The sequence below is a fragment of the Rutilus rutilus genome (genome assembly GCF_951802725.1).
Source record: "Rutilus rutilus genome assembly, chromosome: 8".
Classification (NCBI taxonomy): Eukaryota; Metazoa; Chordata; class Actinopteri; order Cypriniformes; family Leuciscidae; genus Rutilus; species Rutilus rutilus.
Window position 1 is genome coordinate 32,026,165 of NC_140222.1, and position 20,468 is coordinate 32,046,632.

Sequence of the window (20,468 nt, forward strand, 5' to 3'; positions counted from 1 at the left end):
GTTCATATATCTCTGAAAGTATGCGATTTAAAAAGCCCACTTCGAGTCTTGACTCAATTTTGACCAAAACGTTAGCAAACTGTTACTGCGGTTATGGGATAGCTTACATTAACGTTACAGCACCTGTTATCATTGACGTTAGCTCACTTTAACGTTAATAAAAACCTTTTCTACTTTACCTCTCTGGATCTAATCTATGAAATGCTAGTTGATTGGTTGTACATGGTAGTTGCAGTTGATAGCAGAACACTGTTTTCTTTGTTTCCAATTATTTCCACTCATAATGTTAATGCTGTATACAGTAGTTGTGCTAACGATAAAGCCGCTGGTTCAGTCCAAAATGGCGGCCGCGCTACCGAAGTGCCACCTAGTGGCTGTTGTCAAAACTGCAACGGAGTTTCGCCTCTTGGTACTTCTACACTCTTTGTTATGAAGACTGCTCAGTCATTGATAGGTTACTGTATATGACATCGCTGTGTCACTGTTGATAGTTCTGACTGTTGCTAGGTCTCACAATGGAAGAACACAATGACATCATCACTCCACCAGCTCTGATGGACAGACAGCAGATGAACAGATGTGGAACATCAGATTCTGAGCCAGACAAATAGAAAGATATTAAATACATTTACTGTGTTTATCATTGCATGTCTTATGGCAGATTCTTTATATACATAATTTCTCACCTTCAATTTTATTTTCAGTTTGGCTTTGAGATTAGATGCATTCTGATGAAAAACCTGAATCATAATTCACAATCTTATAATCTGAATTCATTTCATTATATTCACTGTACATCATGCAATTATGAATTTCACTGGATGTTTTACTCACCACATCCACAGAGCCGCTATTATGAGAAACTGAGGTAAAAACACCAGCAGAATGACTGTATAATGGCTGTCCACTTCTAAACACAAAGAAGTGAATCATGACTATCAGAGAAACAATCATTTCAGACTAAAGCACATGTATCATGAGAGATGTGTCACCTTCTACAGCACAGGAATACTCTTGAAGCTCTTCATTGCTGACTGAGTCCAGGTACAGCTTGTTGGCTTTAGTGAATCCATCCGTTACCTGCCGTCCGTTCTTGTACCAGATGTAAGTATGTTTGTTGTTCAGAGTGCATTTAGTTGAACAGCTTAACATCACTTCTTGTCGCTCTGATATCATGTTTGGGCTGCTTATCACCTGCATATCTGAAAAACAGAGTTGAAGTATTTCAAGTTGGGCTTAACACTGATTTTGACTGATATGGAAAACTTTATAAAATGGAATATAGTATTCTTGATGGCAATACATTTTCTGTGAATCTTCTCATTAAAATGTTATCAAATCCTTCATGCTCAATTACCTGTAACAGTAAGAATGACTCCAGGTGATCCAGAGTATGTTCCTCTTGTCCTGTCAGTGATGATCCTGAATTTATATTCTCCAGAGTCGTTCATCTTGAGCTCTTTGATTCTCAGTGTGTTTCCCTCATACTCCACACGACCAGCGAACTGATGCTCCTCACGCAGATCCTTGAAGTCACCAGGCTGACCGTAATGCCAGAATGTTTTATTTACAGTATAACCAGAGGGATGTGAGTATGTGCTGGAAATATCTACTGTTGAGCCCATCAAAGCACAGACTCTTCTAGAGGAGTAAGACACATCCCAGCAGACACTCTTAGAAATACCTGAAAGAGTCACAGATTAACATGTGAAACTCACACTTACTTTAAAACATGTTTAAATATACACATGGATGAACAAACAGTACCATCATTGTGTGTATTATTTGACACTCACACACAGAAGAGGAGCGATGTTTACGGTTACTATCAATAGAACAGGAATATCTGACAGCATTTGTGCTGGGTGACACATTCATGTCACGAGACTCTGTATATGTGAAATACTGTCCATCCTTCATCCAGTAATAATACCGAACTCCAGAGGTGCAGGAAGAATCACAGGTCAGTTTTACTCTCTGATCTCGCGAGTCTGTAGTTGCAGGATTCATTATCAGCTGCAGCTCTGAATTAAAGTAAAAAATAAGAAAAACTTAATTACATTACAAATGAAAACAGATGAAGTGACCAGAATCTAGACTCAGTTTCACCTGTGACTGTTAGATTGAAGGTGGCTGAGCTGAGACGTTTAACTCCATTCTTCATGATGAACATGAGCTGATATTCTCCAGAGTCTCTCTCTCTCAGGTCTGATATTGTGAGTGTTGAATAGTCATTTATGAACTCCTGCTTCACCCGTCCTGAGTAGTCCGAGTCTAAAGTCAAATCTTCAGGTTCATCACTCTTTCTCCAGTTTGAACTCTGTTTCCGGCTGAACCAGAACACAGTTGTGATGTTGGTGTTGGAATGAGAACATCTCAGCTGCACAGGGCTTTCGCTCAGAGCACAAACATCTTCACGGGTCATCAAGAGGCAGTCCAGTGTTAGAGAACCTGATGAAAAAGGGAACACTTAGACCAAAAAGTTTGCATTGATGAAGGAAAGATCCTCATATGACAAACCACATGACAGCAGTGAGGCAACTCTCCTTCATGTCTAAAGTATATTGATATTTTAATTTTGATAAGACATTGATATACTAACCATTAACACAATAATCTTACCCGAGATGTATATAAGTAGGATGATATGAGTCTGAAGTCCATGCTTAAACTTTGAAAATAATTCACTTCTTTGTCCAGAATGAAAAAAATTAAATAAAAAATGTGGAGAGAGAGGCACACAATAATTTCAAATCATTTATCTCAATAGCTCCTACATGAATTGTATTTGTTTAACATGGTTAAGACAATTTTCTTAAAACAATTTAAATGACTGATTCACATACTTACATGTTGCAGATTTCTCCAGCTATGAAGAAGTTTTGTGCCGTTGCAAAAGTGCTGTCAACGTCTGAAGTTGACCAGGCAAACAGCTGATAATATTTCCTTCCTTTTTCTGAAGCAGAAAAAAACCTCTTTACCCACTTGTTGTTGGGCAGTTAACTCTCCACTACATCAGCATCTTCATGTTTTATAGCTTCAAGTTCACTTTTAGGCTTTACATTTCCCAAATGACAACTTGATAAAACAAGTTTCAAATTTATAAATAAAAAAAGTTTGTTGATTTCATATGGATTTGAAAACCTTTACACCATTCTCAATACAAGTTAATTCACGTCATGTGATGAAACTATTAATTCATAAACACACAGTTTTGGAGGAGTCGCACCACATGACATTTTACAACCTAAAATAATCTTCCTTTGTCATAAACAGATCAAAGTTTCTGATATTTAGACATATGTAGATCTTTTATTAAAATCTGTTGACTTTAGCAAGCCTTGTTGCATTATACGCTATACGCCAATGGTGATAGTTAAAAATGGGAAAAAGCACTTTACATTTTTTCCCCAAAGTTTGCATCCTGTAACTCAAGAATTATTAAAGATATTGCAATAGTGCCGTCAATCGACTAAAAATATGAACTAATTCATTGCAAGCTTTTCTGTAATTAACATTAAAGTTTTTAATATTTTTTTTTTTATATTGCAATTTCATAAACAACATAAAGACTGTATATTTTAAATATTTGATTAATGGCATCTTTTTACTAAGCACTTGTACTTAACATATCTGGTTATGTTTATTCTAAGTTTTCACCACATGGACTCTCTTTGTGTTTTCACCTTAGATAGTTTGTCGTCATGGTTGTTAATTTGATTAATTACTCAGTTCAGGTCTGTGTCATTGTGTTCAGGTGTCTCATTATTATTTACTGTAAGTTCAGTTCACTTTGTGTTTGTGGTCGGGTCTTGTTAATGGTTATGTTGATGCATGTTAGGATCACGTTAATGTCATCATTGTATGGCGGGTAGATCATGCCTTTTCTAAGTCTACCCTGAAGAAGGCGAAGGAGCAGTCTACCCTTCCGTCGCCGTCAGTCCGTGTCTATTTTTGAATGGGATTGATAGAGACGTCAGACGACAGACCGGCGGCGACGTCACGGCGGCGTCACAGTAGTAACGTATACCTTACGGCGACGTGGCGACGGCGTACGTGAGAAATGTATAAAAAAATCATAACGTCTGAACCAGGCACGTCGCCTAATAAGACGCCTGATACACACGTCGTCCCTCAGTACGTCGCCTAATAAGACGCCTGATACACACGTCGTCCCAATATAATGTTATTTTTCCCATGTTGATAACGAAAAGTGAATAGCATGAGTAAGATTGGATTTGCAATAGGCTATAGGCCTATCGGGAGACATGATTTTTGTTTTGTTTTGTAGGAAGCTTTTCTTTAAAGTGAATTTTTGTTTAATATTAAAGCCTATCTTAATTTTAAATTTGTCATTGTTGGTCTTTCTACAGCAGTGTTTCAATAAATGGTCTATCTTTTCTAGACAGAAAAGTTAACAACAAAGTAATAAAAAATCTTTTATTTGCAAAATCTATCCCTGCCTCCAGATACAAATGGTCCCCCTTGTATGAAAATATTAATTGGAATAGAGCATGGAGTAACCCACATACATTTTTAATCACAAACAAAGTAAAAGAAATATCATTTAAAATTATTTACCATTATTACCCCTGTAACAAGATTATCTCTAAATTTATACCGTAGACGAAAAATGCAGCTTTTGCTTTATGGAAACGGAAACGTTAGACCATTTATTCTATAATTGCTCACATAGCTCTTCTCTGTGGAATGATATAGCCTACAACAATGATGCATTAATGGACAACTTGGCTCAAACATAGCCTACATTTATCTAATTTTGATATCTTCTTTTAATTTTCTGACTCAAATTTAGCTGTACAATATATAGTCAACTTAATAATTTTGCTTGGAAAATTCTTTATTCATAAATCGAAGTTTATGAAAAACTACGGTGACGCATTGCTGCCACATACATATAATTTTTTTCCACTCAATTATGTCGTAATAACGAGATCTTATGTCGTTTTAACGACATATTTTTCTCGTAATAACGAGATCTTATTTCATTAAAACGACACATTTTCTTGGCCTTATAAGGACGTGTGTAGTCATGTACAAAATATGCCTTTATCCACATAAAATTGATAGCCAATCATGTCTTTATCATACGTTCAAAAAGCTGAAGAAATAGCAGCCCCCAACGGACATTCATGTAAAAAGATCACATTCTGTACACACCTTATTAATAGCAGATGAGCCCAGAATACGAACATTGTGTTTAATTGCATATTATGCTAAGCATTTTCCTCCCATAGAAAACCCTTATAATAAAGAAAAAGCTTAATGTGGCTTAATAGGCTACTTCAGTGATAAAGATCAAATGCTGTACACACCTTATTAATAAACCATACTATCCTACAGAAAAGCAGATGAGCCCAGAATATGAACGCAATGCATTTAATTATACGTTAAGCGTTTTCCGATAGAAACCCTTATTATAAAGAAAATAAAGATGGCTCTAACGTGGCTTTCTATGGGAGGATGGCATTGCGGTGCACAGCAAATCCTTTAAATGGTATTCAATGCAAAACAAAAATGAAAAATAAAAGTAGCCAATAAAATAAACAAATTATTGTGGCATTAATTAGCCCACAAACAATATTTATTTTAAAGACTAAACGAATTTGTTTAAAGAAAAACACCAGCGTTGGGCGTCTGTAGCCTATAGGCTGAGTGTTTCAGTCGTCCTTTTCAAACTGGCGCAATAAAATGCAACAGAATTTGATTTGTTAAACATGAAGAGGACTAATCAGTCTGGCATGGCCGCTCGCTCTAACGTTAACCTGGATAAATGTTCGCTATTAATAAGCGCATATCCGAGTGTTTGTGCGGAGTGTGGAGCGCGCACTGCATGACATGGACGCGCCGGTGCCATCACTCGCATTTTCCTATCAACAGTGGAAACAACTTAAATACTCCATTATTTCTGGTCATACAAAAAATAATAATACATCAGTCGCAACTACTTTTATTTGTGTAAACTCTCAACAACAAGAAAACGTTGTGCTTTTGTAAAATAAAATAAAACGAACAGGGCGCGCTTTCATGATCTCTGTGAATTGGAGCGCATCTCAAAAATGAACCGAAAAACAGTGTATAGACAAGCCTCACAGACATGAGAAATATAACTATCTAGCCTATATAAAGTAAGAAAAAAAATGTTATCCACCAACGAAAAAAAAAAATCCAATCGAAAGCAAAATAGCCTACGGTATAGCCTACCATCTGATTATGTGATCCTGTCCGTATGAAAGGCGCATCTCTAGAGGCTAAATTACAGCGGAGATGTAGATATGTTTGCAGCAGGCAGCCTACACTGATTTAGAAAAGACTAGTTCATTAATAAACAATTAAAATGCTTCATTATTTTTTTCAGACACATTTATTATATCATTAGCCTACTTTTGCCGGTGCTTTGCGGCAAGTTTTATGCGCTTGAGCGCGGAATAGCCATATATACACCCAGGATTGAATATAAACGTGCGATTAGTCCTAATTGCTTAAATAAATTACTACTAGTCTAGAAAAATCCTTTAGTCTATGGCAACTCTAATCAATAGCCTACATTTAATATTTGACATTATTTAATTAGTAATAATTAGTATCCAGCTCTTTACATTAAATTAGTTGAGTTAGCATAATATGAATAAATAAAATAATAAAATAAAGTTTAAATTATACTACCGGTAACCATATATTTCTATATAGCATTGCTTATTCCACCACACAAAGGACTGTAATAAGGTGACAATCCGTTATACATGTGAAGATTGTAGCCTATATGGCTGTATCTTGAAGATTTTTGTATTGTATCTTCTGTTATAAAGATGAAGATTGACATTTCGTTAATTAAACAAAATAAGAACACAATGTTGTAAAAAATAAACAACTTAGGCTATGTTCTGTTAGATGTGTTTTGACTACTTTTTGTTTAATTATATCTCTAGGTAATGAAGATATAGCCTATTAACAAAAAATATATATCTTAGGCTATATATAATATATTATATAAAAAAAACTTATAGGCCTATATAAAATATATTTTAAAAAAGGGCCTCATTGATTCATTTTGCCTGATTGGGGGCTGCTACTATTTGCTTAAGCTTTTTGAACGTAGAAGTGTGATAAAGGCGCTATAGGCTGTCAATTTTATGTGGATAAAGGCATATTTTGTACATGACTACACATGTCCTTATAAAGGCAAAAAAAGATGTCGTTTTTAACGACATAAGATCACGTTATTACGAGAAAAGATGACGTTAAAACGACATAAGATCTCATTATTACAACATAATTGAGGGGAAAAAATAATATGTATGTGGCAGCAGCTATGCGTCACCGTAGTACTGCTCTTGATGTAAAGTGTAACAATTATCGTCAGCCCTCTTGCGCCCTCTGTTGGCATTTGTACATAATATACATATGTTCATTGTTTATATATTTCTTCATGTATTTTAATAGTGTTGTTAAATAAAATAAAATAATTAATTACTTTTAATACCCTACTTTATTTGAACCAATTATATTGCCTAATTTGTAATATGTATTTAAGTCATAGGCTACTAAAGGCTATTGTTCACTCTATCTTTATGACCAAAAAATATATAAATAAAATAGTCGACACTGACAGCCCTAGTTTTGAACATTTGAACATGAACCTACATTGTTTTGCATTTTGTGACTAAATTTCCCTGTCTTATATTTTTTCATTGTTGATTTCTTGAAAATAATAGGCTATTAAAATACTTTCTGTCACCTTCTCCTGTAAACAATATCGTGAATAGTTTCATATTGTGTATTCGCCCATTATGGTCAACTGTGTAAATTAAAATTATTACCACCTTCAAAAGTAAAAACTCAGAATGACACATTCCAGAATATTATGTTTATAGATTACAATTATTGAATTTATCTGTTCAACTTTAAAGTTGTTGTTAATAATTGTGCAAAAAGGTGTGACTTTGATGGTGTATAATTTGCATAGTCCTCATATCCAGTAGAAAGTGAGTGAATTATTTTAAAAAAAAAAATACTATGTTCGTAAACCATTCAGAGATGACATTAATGACATACACAACTTTGTATACAATACAAAATTTGTATCAATGATATTTTCAATGTCATCAGAATACAAGAAAAGAATGATTGATTAGAAAGATAACAAAGGAAAGATAAGAAAAGCTAGGGGGAAAAATTGCTATTATTTTATTGCGATGGGACGTTGGAGTCACACGTTGGTGTCACGCGTCTGTGGTGTGACGTGCTGTGGTGCGACGTTGGAGTCACACGTTGGTGTCACGCGTCTGTGGTGCGGCGTGCTGTGGTGCGACGTTGGAGTCACGCGTTGGTGTCACGCGTCTGTGGTGCGGCGTGCTGTGGTGCGACGTTGGAGTCACACGTTGGTGTCACGCGTCTGTGGTGCGGCGTGCTGTGGTGCGACGTTGGAGTCACGCGTTGGTGTCACGCGTCTGTGGTGCGGCGTACCCCTTTCTGTCACGTAAAAGTACACGACTGTCGACTTCGGTAAGTTATCCGTGGCACTATCCACTCGTCATAATCATTGTGTGTTGGATTTCTACCGCTGTTACTCTTCATCTTCGTCGTTTGTTTGTCACCACCACACAACCCTGTAACAGTAGCTAAAATGCACCCAAAAAAAAGGTCAAAATGTTTTGCACTGTTTTGGACCCATGTAACCTTGTAAATATGGAGGCAGATTAGTCTCAAATATAATTCACGCAAAAAACATGATTCACAAATGCGTAGACAATTTCACATGCATGAAACCTAATTCACGTGCACACAAAAAAAATCCACGTGCGTGAAAAAAATATATATTCACAAAAAGCAATTCACATGCGCAAAATAAAATTATATACTCATAAAATACATTTCACAAATGCAAAACACAATTCGTAGATATACAACTGTGCACAAAAACCTTTGAATGTTTAAAATGTACGAGTGTATCCTTGCATTTGAATGTGCAAATCGTCATTCACGTACGAATCGCCTTAGATATGTGTGTGTGTGTTTTTGAGACTTTCCTGGCAGCATAACACTCCTAACACAGAGCAGTCGTACTCTTTAGCCAATCAGATTTAAGCTTATCAATCGACCAATCAGTATCACGTGAGGGCGGGCCTACCTACATGTTATGTCATCAGCTTTCGACCAGTTCATGGCTGAGCAGAGGTAAGTGCAGTTAATCGTTCATTTCTGTGTTTAGAAGTTAGAGATCATTTGAAGCAGTAGTTTATTAACTGCTGTTTAGTCCACATGTGAATATAAACATTTATTTTTAGTATTGATGGATTTTCATGTCCTGTCCACCACACATTCAACCTATGATAATGTATGTAATGACGTGCATATATAGGAGACATGTTTTGATCTGCATATATTATGTAGTTTTATTGTTTCAGATTTCCAAGACAGATGATGTATGAAGTTGCAGACAACCAGTACTGTGATCTTACCATTTCTACTGTAATTCTTTGAAAACAGTCATGTTGCAAGCCATCCATTTTGACAGTTGTTTCAACAAGTGGTTGAAGTGATGCATTGTTACTGTATTCATTTGTCTCCTGCGAACTATATGTACACGCTTTAGGAATAAAGCCTTGCTATGCATGCATTATTAAATGTTCTTGTAAGAATTAAAAGATTCAGACATTGTTCAAGTTGATGTACACGTTTTATTAATTTGAAAGTTTCTGAATCATTTGAGAATAAAATATATAAAAAGACTTGATCATGATTAATGTTCCTGTTACATATGAAGATCATGAACTGACAGTCTAAACTGTGAAGCACAATATTCAGTACAGAGAAATATACGTCTCTTCAGGAGTTGTGAGATCCAGTCAGAGTGTACTTTGCTTTTAGAGTATATAAATATAAGTGCAATACATCAAGTGAAAAGATAAAAAATGAATTGTGTTCAGTCCGGTCATCAGTAGACCTCTCTGTTAGGACATATAAGATTTTGTCCTGATATTTAAAGTACTAAAACCCTATAGTACAAGAGGTGCAGACAGAGGACGTGGGAAATTAAGTGATGGTATTTGAATAGAGTTTACTGAATAATCTTAGTCGCATAATCTTAATTGCCTCTCTATGATAAGTACCTTTGTCTTATCAGCATAAAATCAGATTTGCCTATTTTACTAGGCAAAGTAAAATTAATGCTTCACAATATTGTCCTGAGACCTTAAGATGACAATAAAAAACCTTATTTAAAAACCTTGCGATGACAATGTCACGGGGTGACAAACAGCCCCGGAACAATTCCCCTCTGGAGAATTGTTCCCGTCGGGACGTTTTCAGCGTAACACCATCCCCGGACCTGTATGAGTGTTTGTCGTCATGACAACTAAACGGCAGATTGGTGACAGGTGTAAGGGCTTCACGCTGAGTGTTTGATTGAGACCACTCCCGCTTCTTGACAGGATAAAAACACACAAGGAAGAGAAGGCTGGGTTGTGCTGTGTGGTGTTGCGCTGTTTTTCTGCCCGTTGATCTGGATTGTTCTTCCCCCTGATTGTTGGTGGCTTCTCTCCCGTGGGGATTTGTTTATGGAACTGCAGTTGAGGGGTCGTCCTGAAGGAAAAGGAGTGTTATTTGAGAGGACTCGGGGATGGTCAAGAGGAGTGAAATTCGCTGACTGAGCTGGGGAAGAGAGAGATGAGTAGTTATCAGACTGAATCTCATAACTGCATGTGTTTTACACTAAATTGGGTATTGGAGTGAAGTGTTTGGAGCATGTGTACACCTTTCACCGAGTGAAATATTGATTCCTGTTGATTTCCTCATCTCCTCTCTCCGATTGGAGTCCAGCAGAGTGAAGTCCGTCTGTGACTGTGAAGACCAATCTCTCGAGTGTTCTGTTCCGCCCCTGGCGATCCTCAGTCCGGTAGTCCAGGAGCTGTGGGTGAGTGCTGGCCTTATGCGCACTGGAAGAGTGGAATTGTAGTGTGTAAATTGACGTTTCCCCTCACGAATACATGTTTAGAGTTGGATTGCAGTATGTGTGTGTGGAAGAATACCTGTTATTGCCCCGCAACTGCCCATGTGCCCTGGGGAATCTACTATTTACCATGAGAGCTGAGTGAGATTGCTTACATCTACGTGCGGTGTTCAGAGAGAAGAACCTCTGTGAGATAACGTTCACCCCATGTGAGAACTGTGTAATTGCTGTTGAGAACTGTACACTGCTGTTGAAGTTGATTCTGTCTGTCCTAGAGAAGCCCCGTTCAGCCTGCGACTGTGAGTCTGCTGCAGCCCTAAGCCTACTTGCCTGGTGTGAAATTATCTGTCCCCTGCAATACACGTGAGAACTATACACTGCTGTTGAAGTTGATTCTGTCTGTCCTAGAAAAGCCCCGTTCAGCCTGCGACTGTGAGTCTGCTGCAGCTCTAAGCCTACTTGCATGGTGTGAAGTTATCTGTCCCCTGCAACACACGTGAGAACTATACACTGCTGTTGAAGTTGATTCTGTCTGTCCTAGAGAAGCCCCGTTCAGCCTGCGACTGTGAGTCTGCTGCAGCCCTAAGCCTACTTGCCTGGTGTGAAGTTATCTGTCCCCTGCAATACACGCGAGAACTGTACACTGCTGTTGAAGTTGATTCTGTCTGTCCTAGAGAAGCCCCGTTCAGCCTGCGACTGGAAGCCCCGTTCAGCCTGCGACTGTGAGTCTGCTGCAGCCCTAAGCCTACCTGCATGGTGTGCAGTTATCTGTCCCCTGCAACACACGTGAGAACTGTACACTGCTGTTGAAGTTGATTCTGCCTGTCCTAGAGAAGCCCCGTTCAGCCTGCGACTGGAAGCCCCGTTCAGCCTGCGACTGTGAGTCTGCTGCAGCCCTAAGCCTACCTGCATGGTGTGAAGTTATCTGTCCCCCGCAACACACGTGAGAACTGTACACTGCTGCTGAAGTTGATTCTGTCTGTCCTAGAGAAGCCCCGTTCAGCCTGCGACTGTGAGTCTGCTGCAGCCCTAAGCCTACCGGCCTGGTGTGAAGTTATCTGTCCCCTGCAATACACGTGAGAACTGTGCACTGCTGTTGAAGTTGATTCTGTCTGTCCTAGTGAAGCCCCGTTCCGCTTGCGACTTGGAGTCTGCTGCAGCCGAGCCTTGATCTCTCTACTTACCTGTGATACTCACTGGTCCGACGCTCTCCCACTGTGAGTCTGACGCCAGTCTGTGAAGGAGGTGATCTCCGTTCTCTCTACTCACCTGTGATATCCACCTGTCCGGTGCTCTCCCACGGTGAGTCTGACGCCAGTCTGTGAAGGAAGTGGCCTCCGTTCTCTCCACTCACCTGTGATATTCACCTGTCCAACGCTCTCCTACTGTGAGTCTGACGCCAGTCTGTGAAGAAAGTGATCTCTGTTCCCTCTACTCACCTGTGATATTCACCTGTCCAACGCTCTCCCACTGTGAGTCTGACGCCAGTCTGTGAAGGGAGTGGTCTCTGTTCTCTCTACTCACTTGTGATATTCGCCTGTCCAACGCTCTCCCACTGTGAGTCTGACGCCAGTCTGTGAAGGAAGTGGCCTCCGTTCTCTCTACTCACCTGTGATATTCACCTGTCCAACGCTCTCCCACTGTGAGTCTGACGCCAGTCTGTGAAGGAAGTGGCCTCCGTTCTCTCTACTCACCTGTGATATTCACCTGTCCAACGCTCTCCCACTGTGAGTCTGACGTCAGTCTGTGAAGGAAGTGATCTCTGTTCTCTCTACTCACCTGTGACATTCACCTGTCCAACGTTCTCCCATTGGGAGTTTCGCCGGTTCATACTCGCGGCGGTGCTGCTCTGGGTCCCTGGGAAGGAGAGGACAAGGAATTTTAGACTAGGACTTCTTAATTGCTTTTTAATACAAAATAAAGTTGTTATTCCTTTTACTCCTGCCTCCTGCCTCCTCCTTTGATATGCTCCTCTGGGTGATAGTGGTTTAGGGGTGGGTGCAGTCTGGTTTGGCCCACCCCGACCTGTGACAGACATTTGGCGTAGTCGGCAGGATTCACCTTGAGTTGAGCGGTCAGAGGCCGAGATGGCGGAGGGGGAAGAGCCTGGGAATCGGCAACCCGTCATGCCAATTTTCATGGGTGCTCCATGGGCCCCGAGGTATGGAGGTCCGGGGTCTGAAGTAAGTTTGTCCCTGTGGAAGACCCAGGTGGAATATCTGGCGGGGCTCCAAGGGTTGAGTGCCCTACAGAAGGTCCAGTTTGTTTTGAACTCCCTGGAAGGGGAGGCGAGAAGAGAAGTTCAGGCAGCACCGGAAGCCAACCGAGCGACGATCCAGGCCATTTTCGACTTTCTCACGGGGCAGTATGGAGACACCACCCCGGTAGCTGTTCTGAGGACGAAGTTCTTCAATTCTCGCCAAGGTCCTCGACAATCTGTGCGGGCCTTTGCCTTGCAACTGCGGGAGCAGTATTCTCGACTCACGGGGAGACAGGACCATGGCCTGGGGGGCGAGGAGGTGTTACTGCGAGATCAATTCTTGTTGGGGCTGCGAGAGGGCCCCGTACGCCAGAGCTTGCGGGTGCAGCTTAGGAGAGGACCAGACTTAACCTTTGAGGAGCTGAGACGAGAAGCCCTGGCCCTCGAGCGTGACCAGGCGGAGCATGTGGAAGCTCCCAGCTGTCTAGCTGCCAACGTTGTTGACCCCCTCCCGGCCCCTCCGGCACCCGATTGGAAGCAGGCCCTGCGGGAAGAATTGAAGCGAGATGTTCGGGAACAAATGTCCGAGTTGTCCAAGTCCGTTATAGAAGAGCTCCGTCGAGAGCGCCCACCGCCATCTTTCCATTCCCGAGAGCGGGCTTATTCTGATGGGAGTCGCCCTTCGGAACGCCGTCCTCCCCGGCCAGTGGGCTCCCGATTCCAGTGGGACGAACAGGGGCGGCCCATCTGTAATGGCTGTGGAGAGCCTGGGCACTACTTCCGCCAGTGTTCCGCTAGACGAGCATCACGAGGGGGTTTTTAGAGTTTCCGGCCACTGTGGGTCAAGTGGTCGGGACCCCCTTATTAGACCCCTCTCCTTCTGCATCCTCTCAGAATCATTTGATTGGCCGTTGTCCGGTGGTGATGGCCCAAGTTAATGGCCAAGAAATACACTGTCTCTTGGACACTGGCTCCCAAGTGACCTTATTTGCTGAAAGTCTGGCCTATGAGCTGTTTGGCACCAATGGTAGGCCTCCTGCCGAAGCCCCCTGGTTGACGCTACGTGGGGCCAACGGGCTGGACATACCGTATGTGGGGTACCTCGTGACTGATTTGAAGATCCATGGAGTTGTAGTGCCTCAGAAGGGGGTAGTAGTTGTCCGAGACCCGTGTCTGGGGTCCCATCGGGCCTTGATTGGGATGAATGTCATCTCGGAGTGCTGGGAGGAGTTATTCCGGAGCGGACCGGCGCAAGCAACCGTAACCCCAGCCAGTCGGGAGTGGGATCGCATCCGAGCCGACTGCCGCCGGATATGTCTGGCCGAACAACAGCACGATCGGGAGAGTACAGGAAGAGTGGCCTGTCGTTACGCCCTGTCGATCCCCGCTCAGAGTGAGGCTGTAATCTGGGCCAGACTGCCCCCTCGACGTTATACTCCGCAAGAGTGGGTTATGGTGGAACCCCATGAAGAGGGTCCCAAGGTGGAGGTGGCTCGAGGACTGGCAACTGTTCGGGGAGGTCGAGTCTCGGTGAGAGTTAGGAACACGAGTCCCTTCCTTATTCACCTGTATCATCGTCAATGCTTGGTCCGGGTGACCTCAGTAAAGCCGCAGCAGGTTTGTGAGCAGGATGAAGTTAACTTCCAGCGGGTGGGTCCCACGGTGGTCGAAGTGGCCTTAGCCCGGGCCGGTCCCGGAGTGGAAGAGACCGGAGGACTGCCGGCTCACTTGAGGGGAGAGTCGTTACGAGGCAACGGACTGCGGGAAGAGCAAGTGGGACAACTTCATGAATTCTTGAGGAAGTGGCAGCACCTGTTTTCCACTCACGAGGAAGACTATGGTCGCACCGATGTAGTGAAACACCAGATTCCAACTGGGGATGCCGCGCCGAGCCGAGAGCGCTATCGACCTGTACCCCCGACCCTGTACACTGAGATCCGCACTCTGTTGCGAGGAATGCTCGACAAGGGGATTATTCGTGAGAGCAGCAGCCCTTGGGCCGCACCGATAGTGTTAGTCCGCAAGAAGACAGGGTCTTGGAGGTTTTGTGTAGATTACCGTCGGTTGAACCAGGTAACCAAGAGGGATGCTTTCCCGCTGCCCCGAGTGGAAGATTCTTTGACGAGCCTTACTCAAGCTGCCTGGTACTCCACCCTCGACTTGGCCAGCGGCTATTGGCAGGTGCAGATGGACGAGCGAGACCGGGAGAAGACGGCATTTACCACCCCTTTCGGTCTCTATGAGTGGGACCGGATGCCGTTCGGCCTCTGCAACGCCCCAGCTACATTCCAGCGGCTGATGCAGCGCTGCTTGGGCAGCCAAGTGATGGATACCACCCTTGTCTATCTGGACGACATCATCACTTACTCTCCCGATTTCGAGTCCCACCTGGAGCATCTTGGGCGAGTCTTCCGCTCCCTAGAACGCTATGGACTAAAGCTACAGCCCGACAAATGCCAGCTCTTCAAGAAAGAGGTTAAGTTTTTGGGACACGTGGTCAGTGCGGCGGGGATCTCCGTTGACCCAGAAAAAGTGAGGGCAGTGCAAGAGTGGACAGCTCCCCAAACGGTGCGCCAAGTTCGGTCATTCCTGGGCTTTGTGGGCTACTATAGGCGATTCATCAAGAACTTCTCCAAAATCGCCAAGCCCATTAACCAGCTGTTGGGGGGTATGGGTCGAGCACGGGGCCGAGGATCCCCTCCCATTCAATGGGACCCAACCTGTGAAGCCGCGTTCCAACAGCTTAAACAGGAGCTTCTACAGGCCCCGATATTGGCATATGCCGACTTTAACCAGCCCTTCATCCTGTACACCGATGCTAGCCAGCTAGGGTTGGGAGCTGTCTTGGCCCAGAAGCAACAGGGGGAGGAGAAGGTGATTGCCTATGCGAGCCGAAGTTTACATCCTGCCGAGAAGAATGACTCGAATTACAGCTCCTTTAAACTCGAGCTACTGGCCATGAAGTGGGCGATGGGCGAAAAGTTTAAAGACTATCTGTGGGGGACTAAGGTACAGGTGGTTACAGACAATAACCCGCTGGTACACCTACAAACAGCCAAACTGGGGGCAGTAGAGCAACGCTGGGTGGCACAACTGGCCAACTTTGATTACCAGATTCAGTATCGGCCAGGCAGAGAGCACACCAATGCTGACGTGCTATCCAGGCTACCGGGTGAGAGATCGGCCGGCCATATACCGACCCCAGGATCAGGGTCCGACGAGGGGCTGATGGTGGGAGTTGTTGAAGCACCGGGACAGACGCCTGAGGATCCCCCTCCCTGTTGGGGATGGGAACCACAACGCTGGAGGCTGTGGCAGGGCGAAGATGGAGATGTGCTGCGGGTGCGGACATGGGTAGAGCAGAGGATCTGGCCTGAGGGGGAAGAACGTCGAACTCAGCCTCGGAGTGTGCGGGGCCTGCTGGGACAAAGAGAAAGACTCTATCTGAGGAACGGGGTGCTCTGTAGGGCGCTTCAGGACCCAGGCCAAGGAGAGGAGGTCTGTCAGATCGTGGTCCCCGAAGGCCGAAGGCAGGCTTTGTTGGAGGCGTATCATGCTAGGATGGGACATCAGGGGCAGGAGAGGACATTGGCTTTGCTGAGGCGACATTTCTACTGGCCTGGGATGGAGGGCACCATTAGGACTTACCTTCAGGGATGTCCCCGTTGCACCTTGTTCAAGTCCAGGAGGGAAGCACGGGCACCGCTGGCCCCGATCCAGGCCAAGGCACCTCTGCATATGGTGGCAATGGACTTTCTCACTCTGGGACGACCGGTGGATCAGATCCAAAATATTCTTGTTGTCACCGATCTGTTCACCAAGTATGCTTGGGCTATTCCCACCGTGGATCAAACTGCCCTTACGACTGCCAGCGCTCTCTGGAGGTATGTGATTCAGCCCTTTGGATGCCCTGAAATCCTCCATTCAGACCAAGGGGCTAACTTTGAGTCGAAGGTGATCCGTGAATTATGCCAACTGTACGGATGTAAGAAGACCCATACGACCCCGTATCACCCCCAAGGGAACGGAGGGTGTGAGAGGTTTAATCAAACCCTATTGGGCTTGCTGGGGACTCTGGAGGAAGAACAGCAGGGTCAGTGGGCAGATAGGCTCCCAGCAGTGATGCAGGCATATAACAACAGCATACACAGTACCACCGGTTATGCTCCTACCTACCTGATGTTCGGTCGACATTTGAGGCTCCCAATGGATATGCTCTTGGGGACCGCTGGGAAAGAAGAGGGAGGTAGTCTGTCCGATTGGGTAGTAAGTCACCATCAACGCCTCCAGTCCGCCTATGAACAAGTCGCCGCCCGGATTAATCAGGCAGCGCTAAAGAACAAGAGGCTATACGATCGGACTGCCCGAGAAGCCCCGCTACTGCCCGGGGAGAGGGTGCTGCTGCGGGATAATCGCCGACAGGGGAAGGGAAAATTGAGCGACCGATGGGAGGCTCAGCCATACGTCGTTCAGCGACAACCCCATCCGGACCAACCTGTATATGCCTTACGGCCCGAAGGGAAGACGGGCCCGGAACGAGTTTTACATTGCAACCTGATCCGCCCCTGCCCGAATTATTCTAAGCCAGTGGTAGAGAACCCACAGGCCGAGACGACGTGGACGCCCCCACTGGTGGGATGAGCAGTGATCCCAAGGGGCCTAGGCCCAGGACCACGACCTGAAGCCCCCCGCTCTCCACTTCGACGTTCTCAGCGGGAGAATCGGGGCCAGCCTCCAGCCAGGTACGGAGACTGGGTGTTGGGAGACCGTTCTCGGGACTAGAACGGTTTGGCGGGGGGGTATGTCACGGGGTGACAAACAGCCCCGGAACAATTCCCCTCTGGAGAATTGTTCCCGTCGGGACGTTTTCAGCGTAACACCATCCCCGGACCTGTATGAGTGTTTGTCGTCATGACAACTAAACGGCAGATTGGTGACAGGTGTAAGGGCTTCACGCTGAGTGTTTGATTGAGACCACTCCCGCTTCTTGACAGGATAAAACACACAAGGAAGAGAAGGCTGGGTTGTGCTGTGTGGTGTTGCGCTGTTTTTCTGCCCGTTGATCTGGATTGTTCTTCCCCCTGATTGTTGGTGGCTTCTCTCCCGTGGGGATTTGTTTATGGAACTGCAGTTGAGGGGTCGTCCTGAAGGAAAAGGAGTGTTATTTGAGAGGACTCGGGGACGGTCAAGAGGAGTGAAATTCGCTGACTGAGCTGGGGAAGAGAGAGATGAGTAGTTATCAGACTGAATCTCATAACTGCATGTGTTTTACACTAAATTGGGTATTGGAGTGAAGTGTTTGGAGCATGTGTACACCTTTCACCGAGTGAAATATTGATTCCTGTTGATTTCCTCATCTCCTCTCTCCGATTGGAGTCCAGCAGAGTGAAGTCCGTCTGTGACTGTGAAGACCAATCTCTCGAGTGTTCTGTTCCGCCCCTGGTGATCCTCAGTCCGGTAGTCCAGGAGCTGTGGGTGAGTGCTGGCCTTATGCGCACTGGAAGAGTGGAATTGTAGTGTGTAAATTGACGTTTCCCCTCACGAATACATGTTTAGAGTTGGATTGCAGTGTGTGTGTGTGGAAGAATACCTGTTATTGCCCCGCAACTGCCCATGTGCCCTGGGGAATCTACTATTTACCATGAGAGCTGAGTGAGATTGCTTACATCTACGTGCGGTGTTCAGAGAGAAGAACCTCTGTGAGATAACGTTCACCCCATGTGAGAACTGTGTAATTGCTGTTGAGAACTGTACACTGCTGTTGAAGTTGATTCTGTCTGTCCTAGAGAAGCCCCGTTCAGCCTGCGACTGTGAGTCTGCTGCAGCCCTAAGCCTACTTGCCTGGTGTGAAATTATCTGTCCCCTGCAATACACGTGAGAACTATACACTGCTGTTGAAGTTGATTCTGTCTGTCCTAGAAAAGCCCCGTTCAGCCTGCGACTGTGAGTCTGCTGCAGCTCTAAGCCTACTTGCATGGTGTGAAGTTATCTGTCCCCTGCAACACACGTGAGAACTATACACTGCTGTTGAAGTTGATTCTGTCTGTCCTAGAGAAGCCCCGTTCAGCCTGCGACTGTGAGTCTGCTGCAGCCCTAAGCCTACTTGCCTGGTGTGAAGTTATCTGTCCCCTGCAATACACGCGAGAACTGTACACTGCTGTTGAAGTTGATTCTGCCTGTCCTAGAGAAGCCCCGTTCAGCCTGCGACTGGAAGCCCCGTTCAGCCTGCGACTGTGAGTCTGCTGCAGCCCTAAGCCTACCTGCATGGTGTGAAGTTATCTGTCCCCCGCAACACACGTGAGAACTGTACACTGCTGTTGAAGTTGATTCTGTCTGTCCTAGAGAAGCCCCGTTCAGCCTGCGACTGTGAGTCTGCTGCAGCCCTAAGCCTACCGGCCTGGTGTGAAGTTATCTGTCCCCTGCAATACACGTGAGAACTGTGCACTGCTGTTGAAGTTGATTCTGTCTGTCCTAGTGAAGCCCCGTTCCGCTTGCGACTTGGAGTCTGCTGCAGCCGAGCCTTGATCTCTCTACTTACCTGTGATACTCACTGGTCCGACGCTCTCCCACTGTGAGTCTGACGCCAGTCTGTGAAGGAGGTGATCTCCGTTCTCTCTACTCACCTGTGATATCCACCTGTCCGGTGCTCTCCCACGGTGAGTCTGACGCCAGTCTGTGAAGGAAGTGGCCTCCGTTCTCTCCACTCACCTGTGATATTCACCTGTCCAACGCTCTCCTACTGTGAGTCTGACGCCAGTCTGTGAAGAAAGTGATCTCTGTTCCCTCTACTTACCTGTGATATTCACCTGTCCAACGCTCTCCCACTGTGAGTCTGACGCCAGTCTGTGAAGGTAGTGGTCTCTGTTCTCTCTACTCACTTGTGATATTCGCCTGTCCAACGCTCTCCCACTGTGAGTCTGACGCCAGTCTGTGAAGGAAGTGGCCTCCGTTCTCTCTACTCACCTGTGATATTCACCTGTCCAACGCTCTCCCACTGTGAGTCTGACGCCAGTCTGTGAAGGTAGTGGTCTCTGTTCTCTCTACTCACTTGTGATATTCGCCTGTCCAACGCTCTCCCACTGTGAGTCTGACGCCAGTCTGTGAAGGAAGTGGCCTCCGTTCTCTCTACTCACCTGTGATATTCACCTGTCCAACGCTCTCCCACTGTGAGTCTGACGCCAGTCTGTGAAGAAAGTGATCTCTGTTCTCTCTACTCACCTGTGATATTCACCTGTCCAACGCTCTCCCACTGTGAGTCTGACGCCAGTCTGTGAAGGAAGTGGCCGTCGTTCTCTC

At 44.9% G+C, this 20,468-nt stretch overlaps 1 protein-coding gene across 1 annotated transcript; it reads right to left on the minus strand.

Annotated features, from left to right (window-relative positions):
- Positions 1–396: 396 nt before the first annotated feature.
- Positions 397–2,858, minus strand: LOC311295506 (uncharacterized protein). The gene is made up of 9 exons (XM_084416937.1): positions 2,851–2,858; positions 2,623–2,687; positions 2,110–2,451; positions 1,797–2,024; positions 1,358–1,684; positions 993–1,202; positions 835–910; positions 687–740; positions 397–594 (listed from the first exon to the last, which is right to left on the minus strand). The coding sequence occupies exons 3-8, from the start codon at positions 2,423–2,425 to the stop codon at positions 701–703; spliced, it is 1,197 nt and encodes a 398-aa protein (XP_084273063.1). The 5' UTR covers positions 2,426–2,451; positions 2,623–2,687; positions 2,851–2,858; the 3' UTR covers positions 397–594; positions 687–700.
- Between the last annotated feature and the right edge of the window lie 17,610 nt (positions 2,859–20,468).

What these genes read in the sequence shown, in the direction of transcription:
- LOC311295506 (XM_084416937.1), bottom strand. Translation starts at nt 2,425, where the DNA reads ATGACCCGTGAAGATGTTTGTGCTCTGAGCGAAAGCCCTGTGCAGCTG. An exon ending in ACATCGCTCCTCTTCTGTGT is followed by an intron (nt 1,685 to 1,796) that starts GTGAGTGTCAAA and finishes TGACTCTTTCAG; the next exon opens with GTATTTCTAAGAGTGTCTGC. An exon ending in AGTCATTCTTACTGTTACAG is followed by an intron (nt 1,203 to 1,357) that starts GTAATTGAGCAT and finishes TCTGTTTTTCAG; the next exon opens with ATATGCAGGTGATAAGCAGC.